The following is a 13,352-nucleotide window of genomic DNA, read 5'->3' as shown; positions in this document are numbered from 1 at the left end:
CAAATTTGCCATCGTGAAGACTTAGGAACAACCCACAAAGCTTTTCCATTTGCCATCCTTCTGTAGATTTTGTCGTCCTTCAACAAATACATATCAAAATATTGCTTAGTGTCTCTATTGATAACCCCCTTTTGTAGTATACTTCTAACTATCTTCAACTGATCATCTTGCAATTGAGCAGCAAGAATCCAATCACCTTCGGTAACGTCGATACTCATGATATCAATATAATTCTCAACCGGAGCGCGGCTAAGTGCATCGACGTGCTCCATCTTCGATCCAGGTCGATGGATAACCTCAAAATCGAACTCCTGAACCTGTAACCACCATCTTCCGACTCTAGGTACGAGATCCCTTTTTGCGAATGCAGATCGAAGTGCATTACAATCTGTGACAACTTTAAACTGAATACCAATCAAATATACTCGAAACTTTTGAAAGGCTAGTACAACTGCCAAAGTTTCAAGTTCATAGGAATGATAATGTTTGTTCAGGGCTCGTTTGTTTGCTAAAATAGGCAACTACCCTGGACTTCCCGTCTTTCTGCTGCAACAACATGGCACCAAAACCTACAGAACTTGCATCTGTATGCAGTTCCGTCTGCAGCGTTGGATCGAAGATAGACAATATTGGCCGGGTCGTTAATGCCACCTTGACGTCCTTGAAAGCTGTTTCTTGTTCGTCCGACCACAGAAATGGTGTACCTTTCCTAAGTAGTCGTGTAAGAGGTGCCACAACTTTGGCATAGTCTTTAATGTACTTTCTGAAGTATCCTGATAGGCCTAGAAATTGACGAATTTCTCTAACGTTTTTGGGAGATCTCATGTTTTTAACGGCCATCACTTTCTGCTCACCTAGCCTAACTCCATCATAACTAATCTCTTGTCCTAAATAATTTAAGTTACTTTGAAAAAAACTGCATTTACTCAACTTCAGTGTTAGGTTAGCTTCTCGTAAATCACTTAGTACATCTCTTAACCTTTCGATTCCCTGTTCAACACTAATGGAAGGTATTATCAAGTCATCTATGTATGCAAACACCGTTTTATTAAGTCGATTTTTCAACACAGTATTTATCAATTTTTGAAAAACGGACGGCGAATTAGTGAGCCCGAACGGCATTCTCAAAAACTCATAGTGTGAAAATGGCGTAATAAAAGCAGTCTTTTCGATTGAGTCTTCTGCCATTGGTATTTGATAAAAACCCGAGGCCAAATCTAAAGCCGTATAGTATTTATTTCCTCCCAACATATCTATCTGATCGTCTATGAGCTGCAAAGGATACTTGCCCTTAATAGTAACAGAGTTTAAGCGTCGATAATCTATACATAACCTATAATCACCTGTTTTCTTTTTTACCATAAGAACTGGGCTAGCGTATGCAGAACTAGACTCCCTGATAATGTCATTATCAAGAAGTTCCCGCAATAACCCATTGAGTATATCCTTTTCTTGAATTGACATACGATAAGGATTATAGACAATTGGTTCTTCGGATTTGCATCTAATGTGCATCTGAATGATATTAGTTTTTCCAAGGTCCTTCAACGTAAACGCTATTCTATCTCTGAAAGTTTTCAATAATTCAAAGCAAAGCGACTTTTCAGAACAAGTTACATCGCCGATTTTTATCGTGCTTTCATCTAGTACGGATATTGGAGCTATTGATTTAATTTCACAACAGGTTGAAGAGGAAATTCGTCTAAGGACGATGGAATCCCCAATTTTAACGATGGCAATATCTGCATTATTCAAATAATCGCAGCCGATAATGACATCATATTGCAGCAATTTGTCTTCAACAATATATACATTTACTTGGAATGAAACTTCTTCTACACTCAAATCTATATGAACAAATTCATCACATAACATCATATTACCCATAAAGCAGCGCAAAACTATACCTTCACGCATTTTTTGTAGGGTCAGCTTAAGTTTTCCAGCTATAGATTTTTTTATCAAAGTGCACGAACTACCTGTATCAATTAAACAATTCTTCAAAGCACAATTATTTATATACGCAGTTTTCAAAAACACATTTGAATTCTTGGACTTAGTAGAATTTACATCTTCGCTTTTTGTTTCATTTCGACTCAAACAGTGTTGATGTGAATGTCCAGCTCTTTTACAAACTGAACATCTAACTAATGGTTTTGGACAATTTCTCATTAAATGATTACCCTTGCAGTTATAACAACGTATGGCTTTCACAAAGTTTTTATTCAATTCTCCTCTGCTATTTTTTTGAAAACTCCGCATATTTTTTTTATCATCAAAATAAGAACTCTTCGATGTACCGGGCATATCACGGCGAAATGATTTGTTATATATACTTGTAGTAGGCCCTATACTATTTGCATTGTCCAGGTAATTAGCCAGATGTCCTATAGACGTAAACTTAGCTGCCCTAGCGGAAAGTTTAATGTGTTCATTTCCTATACCTTCAATAATCGAATCAATGATATTCGTCTCGTTGATATCTAAATTCAGTTTTTTAATTTTGGCAAGTTTTTCGAAACAATAATCACTCAGTTTTTGTCCCTTCTCATGTGAATAGTTTGCAGCTTCAATAAACAATTTTCCGAATTTAACATCACTAGGAAAAGTTTCGATAAGAGATGATTTCATATTCTCCCACAAAGAAAACTCTTCTATTAAAGAGTCGTACCATTTCCTCGCATTCCCACGTAATCTGCTAGTTGCCAATTTTACAGTTAACATATTGTCCCACTGTTATATATTTTTCAGTTTATCAACTTTCCCTACCCAACTCACAGAGTCAATGACTTGGCATGCCGGATCGAATTCGGGAATCAACGATTCATCAATACTCAGACTACTATAAATGTTTCTACTCACGGTTTTTCTGTTCAATTTTCTTTGAGTTGTTTTCAACTTTTTTTTTAACCTCCTTACTTCCGACGAAGAATCACTGGATGATGATGATGTGGAAATACGTCGGTTCCTTTTTTTTGATTTTCCTTTCGGCATTGTAAATTTTCGGCCTCTAACAGCTTTGTTACCTTCTCTCACGTAGATCACTATCCCACTTCTGACTTGTAGTAAAATAATAAGAATCAAAAGTAAACTGATTAATATAATGTTTTATTTGAAATATTCCGCAACCACAACCAATACGTATTAAACTTATTCTCCGCGATCGACCATGCCAAACGCTGTCCCATCTTACTCATCGCCTGCTAGCCTTTTTTTTCCGTTATCAGTTCGTACTCGCGCTCAGCTACTTTTTATCCTTTGATATCCATTAGCGTAACAGGCAACTCTCCCAGAGGGTAGACACACGGAGTCGATCTCCTAACACAAGTAACCGGTAAATATTGTACCTACTGTAAAGAGGAAGATTAATCTACCTCTTGCAGATGATCACTTGGTGATTGAAACACGTGTCGAAGTGTTGAAAATAACGGTTTGATTTTGGGATAAAAATCCAGAAATATTCAGAACCTAGTTTATTTTACATTATAGCCTTCACTCAGTAGGTACTGATAATGGTCTAGATACTTTCTCATAATACTTTTTGTTTTCTTTGTCTTTTTTTTTGAAGCACTCGTATATTTTTTATGATCAACTCGGCCAGGGAACAAGTTTTGTCCTGATACTGGAACACTATCTCTCGGAGATCTATACATCGATAATTGTGCAGGTTAACGCCGGTCCTGACTTGTATCAGGAGTTCGTTCACTTATCGAACGTTTCGGTATTTATTTTATTTAGTCTTCCACGGTTTCAGTTCACATTACAATTTACAATATTAATATCCCACGATATTGATGAAAATCACTCTTTAATCATTCCACAACAGAATAATTATCCCTTATGATCATCAATCAGCACATAGAAAAAGATACGGTATATCAAAATGCCACCCTGGAAGTTCGCAGACAACGCAAATTTTGCGCTTCGTTGGTTTTAACTGACTGACTTGAAAAATGAACGCACGGTTTTAAGTATTAATAATAGAGGATATGAGAACTTTATGGGGTGCCGAGTATGAACTTGTATAGGGTTTTATGACGGATAGACCAATTAAGGTACCTACATATAATATGTACATACATATAATAATTATTGCATTAGTAGGCAAACTGTGGTTGAAGCTCAGTTGTTTTTATTGGTTCCGATAGAAATTCAATTATGGATTTCATCAATTCGAACTTTCATTGTCTAATCTGATATAAATTGATTTGAAATCCCTGAAAGTTGTGGATACTAACAATCGAAACGTCGTGAAGTAACTTGGTTTGGAATCTTTTAATTTTCATTTCTTGTTAATCATGTTAATCAATTTTTCAGTTCGTGTTAATTTTTTTGGTTGTTGTTTGTATTTGTAATTTCAATTTTTTGCCTAATAAAATTATTTTTTCAGCTAATCTTTTTAGTTTTTTACAGATCCTTTCAGGGATTGCAAATCAATTTATATCATATTAGACAATGGAAGTCCGAACTGACGAAATGCACCACGAAACATTTTGAACCACTTTTAAATTCAATTATCTTCTCAAGGGTTTAATGGATTCTATATTTGTTAAAATTATTTTTTATAACAACTTTGTTTTCATATTTCAAGTAGTTATGATGCACTGTTTGGAACCTTTGGTGTAGTAATGAATATTACTGGAGTTTTTTCCCAACACCAAATCGTTATTTTTAACACATCGACACGTGTTTCGATCACCAAGTGATCATCTTCAAAGAGGAAGATTGAAACTGTTTTAATCTTCCTGCGATGCTCATGCGACGGTTTTTTTGGTCGAAATTCAGCAATTTTGGAACGAAATTTGCTGCCACAGGCTTCATGCCCATAAATTCCGAAAAAATTGCATGGCAAGAGCCAACCGATATACCGGCATCCTCAGCAACTTCTCTAATAGTGACGATTCTTTATAACAATGTTCTCCACTTCCTCAACATTTTCATCGGTTGTTGATGTGCTGGGGCGTCAAGGCAGGCGTTGTCTGTCACATCTTCTCTCCTTTTGTGAAAAGCTTGTACCACTTGCAAGCATTATTCTGACTCAGAGTATAATCACCATATACCACTGTTAACATTTCAAATGTTTTTTTATCACTTAATTCTATTTATGCACAAACTTTGATGCAAATTCTTTGATCCATTTTTTTCGATCGCAGAAAATCGCCGAACATGCATAACACTCCTAATTTTCATGCCTCCCACCAACAAACTGAACATGTTAAACATATGTTGAAATGGACACCAATATGTCTTGGCAAAATCATGTCGCTGAAATGGGCTCATTCAGGCTAATTTAATTTTTTATTGAAAATTATATATTATGAAAGTCAATCAACTCCCAAGTATCACACAAAATTTTCCGGTTTATATGTCAATTAACAACTGAGCAAGAGTAATTAAAAATGTGAGATCGCCTGCGGTACATCTTGACTTCACACCAGGCAAACGAGCTTCGAGCGGTGGCAACCTGACCTGTAGTTGGAGATTATGAATCGCTGCCATCATCGGATTATGTTTCATTTGCTGGTTTGAAAACACCGCGTGTTACGTATTTTTGAATTCTTTTGTTTAAAAAAAAATTAAAAGTTAAGGACCATTATGTGTTCATTAGAAGACAGCTTTAGTAGAGCTATATTCAGTAGAACTTTCTGTATTTTCTACTTCTTTAGAACAATTTCTCTTTCGGTGTTATATAATATTTACGGTCTGTGTAGCTTTTGATCTTCGAATAACCTGTTTATTAACTTGAATTCCAACATCAAAGGTCTTTTCCTGTGTACCAGCTATATCAGACATGATTTGATTTTCATCATTATCTTCCTTACAAGTATTCAACAAAATTTGTTTTTCCTTTTTTTGAACAAACGGTGGAGCTTTAGATGGTATGTCGGTCTATCAATCTGGCAATCAAATATATGCGAAATTACTCCTGGTTTCAATATAATTTTTCCCACTTTCATAGTTTTGATATACATTTAATTTTCTACGTCTATTTCAACCTAAAATTCAAAGTGGTGCTCAGAGTGAACTATTTTTTTTTATTAATTATTATTATTCATACTTACATTGAAATGATCTTCGCAATGAAAATGCGTCCCCTTGGCAGATACACAGTCGGCCTCCGCATAGCGCGCTGCCATAACTTTCGTGATTTCAAGTTACTTGGCAGTTACCGAAGAATTCTTGCATTTAGGAACGATGCAATACTGGGAACGTCCTTTGTTATCATTATTCATATTCACCCAGTTGACACACTGCAGTAAACAACACACAACTTGCTTTCTACAGCTTTAGCACAAGTATTTCGCTTATCCGCCAGCACTCCCTTGTAGCTGAGTCGACTGATGTGACGTCAAGCTTGACCAGGCCCCGTTTCGGTGAACGCCACATTCAACTGTTAATTTGAGGAGAATGATAAAAGGTGAAAATTCAGAATTTTTGCAGATATACTATTTGAAAGATAAACTCTCAAATAATGAAATGAAAAAAATTGTTAAATGAGCCCATTGCAAAGGCTGCTTCCCAAAAGCTTGCAACACTGTTCCGAATCAGAAAACTATACAAACCTCAGCAACTTTTGATGCTTTACAAAGCTCAGATCATACGTTATTTGGAGTATTGTCCTCATGTATGGAGATCTGCCCCCAAACATACCCTGAAGTTGCTGGATTCCCTCCAGAAAAGAGCCATCCGCCTGATTGGAGACACGAACATCACGTGCAACCTTGTTAGCCTGGAACCGTGAAAAGAAGTTGGAGATTTATCTCATCTCTATAGATACTCTCACGGGAGGTGTTCAGGTGACTTAGCATATTTGATTCCACCAAGAGCGGTATATATCAGAAATACGCGATGTGGCTGCGCATCCTCCTGAGGTTCAGCTCAGTACACCACGAACTCCACTGTTCAAGAACTCTTCCATCTGGAAAAACCTTCGTTTATGTGGGATGAACTTCCTGAGAACGTTTTTCCAAAAGGATTTAATCTTCAGCGATTCAAATCCAATATGAATCGCTACTTTCACACAGGCACCGCTCTGAGAGCGCCTTAAGGATTTTCCGGTAGTGCTTGTGTATTGTCTTTGAAAAAAATATGTTCGAAACGAGTATACCATCATGAAAAATAGAAAATCGCGAATCGCAATTTGAACATCTTATATTTTGACCAGACCTCGTATGTGATGGAATTGGCCGATACATAACTTATTCAAGTGACACTTCAATGTGAGATTTCCACTAGATAGTTTACAAAACCGTGAGACTTGTTTCGCTTCACAATACAGTATAAAAACGCTTGAAGAAGCTATTGTATAGTGAAACACGCGTTAAGATTCAGCAAATAAATTGAAACGAGAAGGAAAGTAGCTGCTGGTACTCGGTGAAACCGTTTAATCATCTCTGGAAAGAAGTAAATCATTCTGTATGTTAGTAATGCTGTGCCAATAATATTAACTCGAATCCCGCCAACAAATCATGAGAAATTACATTTCTCCAAGGGGCGCCCAATTGTAGATAATGAAGACAACTCATTTTTAATGTATTGCCAATTACTACAAAGGATACGATGGCTGATGCAATCAACTTTCCATTTTTTCGAAAAAAAAGATGTAAATTCTTCCAAACAGGTTTTTATCCGATAATATACAGAAAATGTGTTTGGAAAGTTATAGTAATGTCCAATTCAGTAATGGATAAAACTCATAGAAAAATATGTGTTGGTGAAGAGCATAATTATTTTATACAAGGTGAGGCCACAATAGTAAAATGTGGATGATACAGTCAAGTTTGTTTTATAAGGATTTTGCAAACAGCATAAATTCCATTAATGCATTGATATTGCGTCTAAATAGTATTGTTATCAACGCGGAATTCAATAAGCCGTCCATGGATCAACGGAATGCCTAACACCTAGATTCTTGAATGGTGGTCCGTGGAACCCTGGGGTTCAATAGAAGGGTCGCAGGGGTTCCGCGTGCTTTGTCGGAGATCTAAATACTCTGCAATTGTTGAAAAAGACTATTTCAGTTTTGCATTCATTTGTGACGATTCACCGATGCAAGACTGGATTTTCAGCTTACACAAAAAATAAACACAGAAACAGGCTGCATGCAACTTCGGATCTTCGCATCCAACTGTCGGACATGAAGCCTAATTTTAGTACTAACATAAGAAGATATGTTAAAAAAGTCTTCACACTAAATAGTTCTTTCATTGTAATTATTATTTTTTATTTATAATTTTATAATTTTTTTTCTTCGAGTCGTAACACGAAAATGTTCAAACTCACCTCTTTGGTTATCGAAATAATCAGCTAGGGTTCCGCCATAAAAGGTATGCTTAGTTAGGGTTCCATGGCCTAATAAAATTGAAGGCCCCTGCTGGCTAACACACAGGAGCACAGAAATCAACAATAAATCACCATGGTAAAGCCCAGAGAACTCTGACCTATATACTTTCACCATCAACGCTGGTGTTCCCCAGAGATCCATATTGTTTCCAACCCCTTTTTTATTGTATATCAACGACTTATTGGAAAAAACCAAGAATCCAATATATTGCTTAGCTGACGACAGCACGCTTGTCTCGTTATTCCATTTGGATTCCAGGACATGGCTACGGAGGCACATTTTCACCGACAGCAGGAGGTTGCATGTCTTAATGAGGATCTAGAAGTGATTTCCAATTGGGATGAAAGTAACCAGGTTCAATTCCTCAAAAACCCAGGCATCAGTTTTCTCCAAGAAGATAAATGTCTCCGAACTGGATATAATAATGTGAGGCAGAAAATTCCGCTTTCTGCTTCGATAAGTTTGTTGTTGTTCGATATGTCTTGGCACAATTTATTCGCTGGAATTGGAAAGGCTGCTTATCAAAAGCTTGGAACACTGTTTCGAACCAGAAAACTATACACACCTCAGCTTCGAACAGACCTTTTTTGGAATATTGTTCTCATGTATGGAGCTCTGCCCCCAAACATACCCTGGAGTTGCTGGATTCCATCCAGAAAAAAGTCCTCCGCCTGATTGAAGGCGCGAACATCACTTGCAACCTTGATAGTCTGGAACATCGAGGAAAGGTTGGAGATTTGTCTCTCTTCTGTAGTGCTTTTGTCCTTAAAAAAATAACTAAGAAGCCACTGAATATTCGTAACATCCTAGCGGGAAACAATTAGCCTTCATTGTTACTTGGTTTGACTTGGGTTAGACCATTTGGGTTGGACGAGGTTGGGGTGACTTGAGTTGGACGAGGTTGGGATGACTTGGGTTAGACGATTTGGGTTGAACGAGATTGGGGTGACTTGGGTTAGGTCATTAAGAGTGGATGAGGTTAGGTTGACTTGGGTTAGCTCATTTGGGGTGGGCGAGGTTAGATTGAACGAGGTTGGGTTGACTTGGGTTAAACCATTTGGCTTGAACGAGGTTGGGGTGACTTAGGTTAGGCCATTTAGGGTGGACGAGGTTAGGTTGACTTGGATTAGCTCATTTAGGGTAGACGAGGTTAGCTTTAACTAGGTTGGGTTGATATTGGTTAGTCCATTTGGGTTGGACGAGGTTGGGGTAACTTGGGTTAGGCCATTTAGGGTGGAAGAGGTTAGGTTAACTTGGGTTAGCTCATTTAGGATGGATGAGGTAAGGTTGAACGAGGTTGGGTTAGTGACTTGGGTTAAACGATTTGGGTTGGACAAGATTGGGTGTTGGACGTGTTGGGTGTTAAAAATAACGATTTGGTGTTGGGATAAATCACTAGTAATATTCATTTAGTATTATTGTTTTTGAGTACACTCTACTTTTCCAGATCCAGAACTGTACCCATTTACCAACATTCCTGGAGACAGGACCTTCTGCGTATCACCCGACAAAATGGCCATAGCATTCTGTATTCTGGGCTTCATCTTCTTGATAGCCGTTATCGTAGCGGTATGTTCCCTTTTGAAATCGAAGAGGTACGGAAGCAACGTTCCTTATTACTCTAGAAGCCTCTTCTCCAGCAGCAGTACGAGTGGATCTGCCTTCGGGAGCAGATTGCTCCTCCACGACAGTCCGTGTACAGCGCAGGGAGCTTCTACATCGAGGAGAATGCAATACGGAAGGATTTTATGATGAAGGTTTTGGTGGGTCTAGAGAAATGTAATGTTTATTTTTTGGGGGCGAGATAACGGTTATTACGTCACTTCAAGCTGGATATATATATTATCCAAAAGCTTAAAAGTAATTAAGTCATTCGAAAAGGCTTTGAATAAATTACAAAATCGAATATGTGAGAAAAAATTATAGATGAATGTGAATTTTATGGTTTAAATGTTTTTACTTCTCCATGAACAAAATGCTCAGAAACCGTAGTGTAAGGCACACTGTACTGTGAATATCTTTGTTGAAATCAGTCGGCTAGAATTCATATTACATTGTTATTCAATATATATCATCATCTTAGCAAAATTCAATAATTACCGACACGACAACTATAAGTTGACCCTTGATTATTTTTAGACAATTGGAAGTATAATGGAACACTTGAATCCATTTCAATACTTGATGAATACCTTACAAAAAAATAATTGAAAAGGATAAATTCAGATGTATATTTACCATCTATCAACAACTGTCAATTCTAGCCTAACTAAAACGATCATAGACTTTGACAAAACAATATCGAATCATTGACACTAGACCAGGGTTTCATCTATTCTGTCTATTGATAGGTTATTCGAAGACGATTCAGTCAATCAATTGAAAATTAATTTGTCAATTGATGAATCTGATCACATTCGATCTGTCATGAAGTAAGTAAGTTATTCAATCATCAAGAAAAGTTCCTAGTGTAATACCATGACTCTATATTTCGTCCTGTGTATATTTCATTACTATCTACTTTCGATTTTTTCAACATGAACCAACCAACAAACTAGATAAATCTAAATAAGTATATTCAGATTCTTGGTTTTACATGTCGTTTTTGAAATATATGGAGTAGAAAGAAAATGATGAAGTAAGAAATGATGTCAATAGTCGTATTCCTTTTAAACTTGAAATTATTCTGAAATCGTATATGACAAATGAATGCAGTGAAAAAGTGATCAATGGGTTATATTACATTGTACTATGCTAGTTAAGTTACCTTATTATAAGAATAGTTTAGAGATTGTATTTTATGAAGTTGGTCAACTATGGCGAGTTGCGAGTTGATTATATTAAGTATATTAGTTTTATAACTTTGTATTGAAATGGAAGAAACATTTGGAAATATTCACAATATTATTATTATGAAGCAAAGAATGATTCAATACCACTTGGCCCAAAAAGAAAAGAAATTGGGGTGATGAAATTTTTTCATTATACTTTTGTTTATCGTATCTGTCCTCTGATATTTCGACAATGAGAAAAAAGTAAAAACTTGTTGCTTTCACTCTATTCCATCCTAAATTTATTACAGATAGATCGGAAGGAAATGTTAGGATACAATTGCAGAACTTTTGAAACTATTTTGAGACTTTATCAACCACTCAAGAAAAGATGAACGCTAAATGTGAAAATGGGACCATTTGAGACCCTTTCAACTGACAATTGAGTTCAAAATTACCATACATAAATGAATAAAGAAATGAATCAATTCAATACATCCTCTATATCCACTTTATTCGCTTGTTTTCAATGTTATCAGTATATCAGAATGCTTTTTTTATTGTTTCTAAAAAATCAATAACGGAGTGAATAAAAAAAATTGTTTTACGAATCAATACAGAGTGAAATAAAAAAAATATATCACAACATAACTGCAAACATAACAATTGAACAATATATATCTACTTGTTGATGAGTTAACTTTCTTCATTTGATCAAGCTGGGAAGACAAAGAAAGAGGGTGGAAAATAATATAAATGGCAAGTTTCAAATTATACATATTCATTACTTTGTCAAAGTATTATCATATAGTTCTGATGATTTCGCTATTCAATTGGAAATATGGAAATATTCTTTATTTTCTCTCAAGAATATTTGAGCTCTCATAAATTTCCTTACTTAATATCCACACATTATTACAAATACCTGGGTGCTAAGGAAAAAAGAATAAAATATTATTTCAACAAAACTATAGTGAAAAACAGTGATTTATCAAAAAAATAAAAATGTTCAAATAGCAAAATAAATATAATGAGAAATTATGAAAAGTGAGTTTATATGGAAATGATGACAAGTTCTGATCGAAATGGATGTGGAAAGAATAAAGTAAAAACTTAACAGAAAATTTATGTTTCTTATTAGTCAGTGGGTTTGAAGTTCTTTTGCTTTAGATAGAAAATTTATTAGGAATATAACGTATACCTTATATTCCTAATAAAATGATCAATATTTTTTTAATAACATTGGTTTTCCATTTTCCAATGAATTTTATATTCCTGATTTTTGAAAGGTTTTTTTTCCCTAATTTCTTAGGCATACAAGAAAATAAAATTTCTTTTCACTAGATTCAAATTTCCTCATCTACGAGAAAAAGGAAATCAGATGTTTATTTCTTGTTAACATTGCATTCCATTCCCTATTGATAAAAAGGTAGAGAAGTTCTACAGATTCAATTATTCTAGATAAATTGTCATTTATTTATTTCATTCATTCATTCATTTATTATATTTCATATAATTATGTTGATTTCAAGGCAAAAAGCTAATGGCCAACTAATAAAACACAATCAGAATATGCATTCCTTCTACTTTTATGTCAACATTTGTACGAATTCAAATAAGTTTTCATGAGATATTCCTTTAATTTTTCGTAATAATTCAGTTTATGAATAGGTGTTCATACAAAAACACTCAAGGTTCTTGTGATTTTTAATTATTTAGATAATGTACCGAAAACATATCACATTATTACTAGACATAATCAGTAATCATATTTTATAAATAATCGAATGTTCCATGGAATCTGAGACTACCATAGAAATTAGATTGAAATAAGTAATGGTATCGAGTGGTAAAAAATAATATTTGAGACCGTTTTTGTTGTTACTGTCGAATTTTCGAAATATTTTTCACCACTCATTATACCTACTCACTACATCGTTATTGGGATAAGGTTTTGGGTTTTTTGTCTAACACTTTCTGAGAAAGGGAAAGTATTAGACAATAATTTTAGAATTCTAGTTATTAGACTTTTAAGAAAATTTGTAATATTTTTTAATAAAATTGTCGAACAATGTTGTAGGCGATTATATTGTCGATCTTTACAGGCGCTTTTCCGGTGGTATCGATATACAAAAAGGATGCTAGAATCATTGAGTAACCTATAGTCCATTCATAATTTGTCGATAGCACAAAATGAGGGCCCAAGTCATAAAACGGTCGTAAAACTCGTAAAATCA

At 35.3% G+C, this 13,352-nt stretch overlaps 1 protein-coding gene across 4 annotated transcripts in view; it reads left to right on the top strand.

Annotated features, from left to right (window-relative positions):
* The window catches only part of cyr (cypher), a 77,770-nt gene extending 66,876 nt beyond the window's left edge, over positions 1-10,894 (top strand). For all 4 annotated transcript variants that reach the window (XM_074179819.1, XM_074179818.1, XM_074179820.1 and 1 more), the window contains one exon: positions 9,792-10,894. In XM_074179819.1, coding sequence (XP_074035920.1) covers positions 9,792-10,096 — 305 coding nt within the window. In that variant the 3' untranslated portion in view covers positions 10,097-10,894. The remainder of the gene's footprint in view (positions 1-9,791) is intronic.
* Positions 10,895-13,352: the final 2,458 nt, after the last annotated feature.

The sequence above is a fragment of the Leptinotarsa decemlineata genome, unplaced genomic scaffold (assembly GCF_025532065.1).
Source record: "Leptinotarsa decemlineata unplaced genomic scaffold, Ldec_3_MD MMD2_tig00026282_RagTag_RagTag, whole genome shotgun sequence".
NCBI lineage: Eukaryota > Metazoa > Arthropoda > Insecta > Coleoptera > Chrysomelidae > Leptinotarsa > Leptinotarsa decemlineata.
Note: the sequence above shows the minus strand (reverse complement) of the source record. Positions and strands in the feature narration are given on the sequence as shown.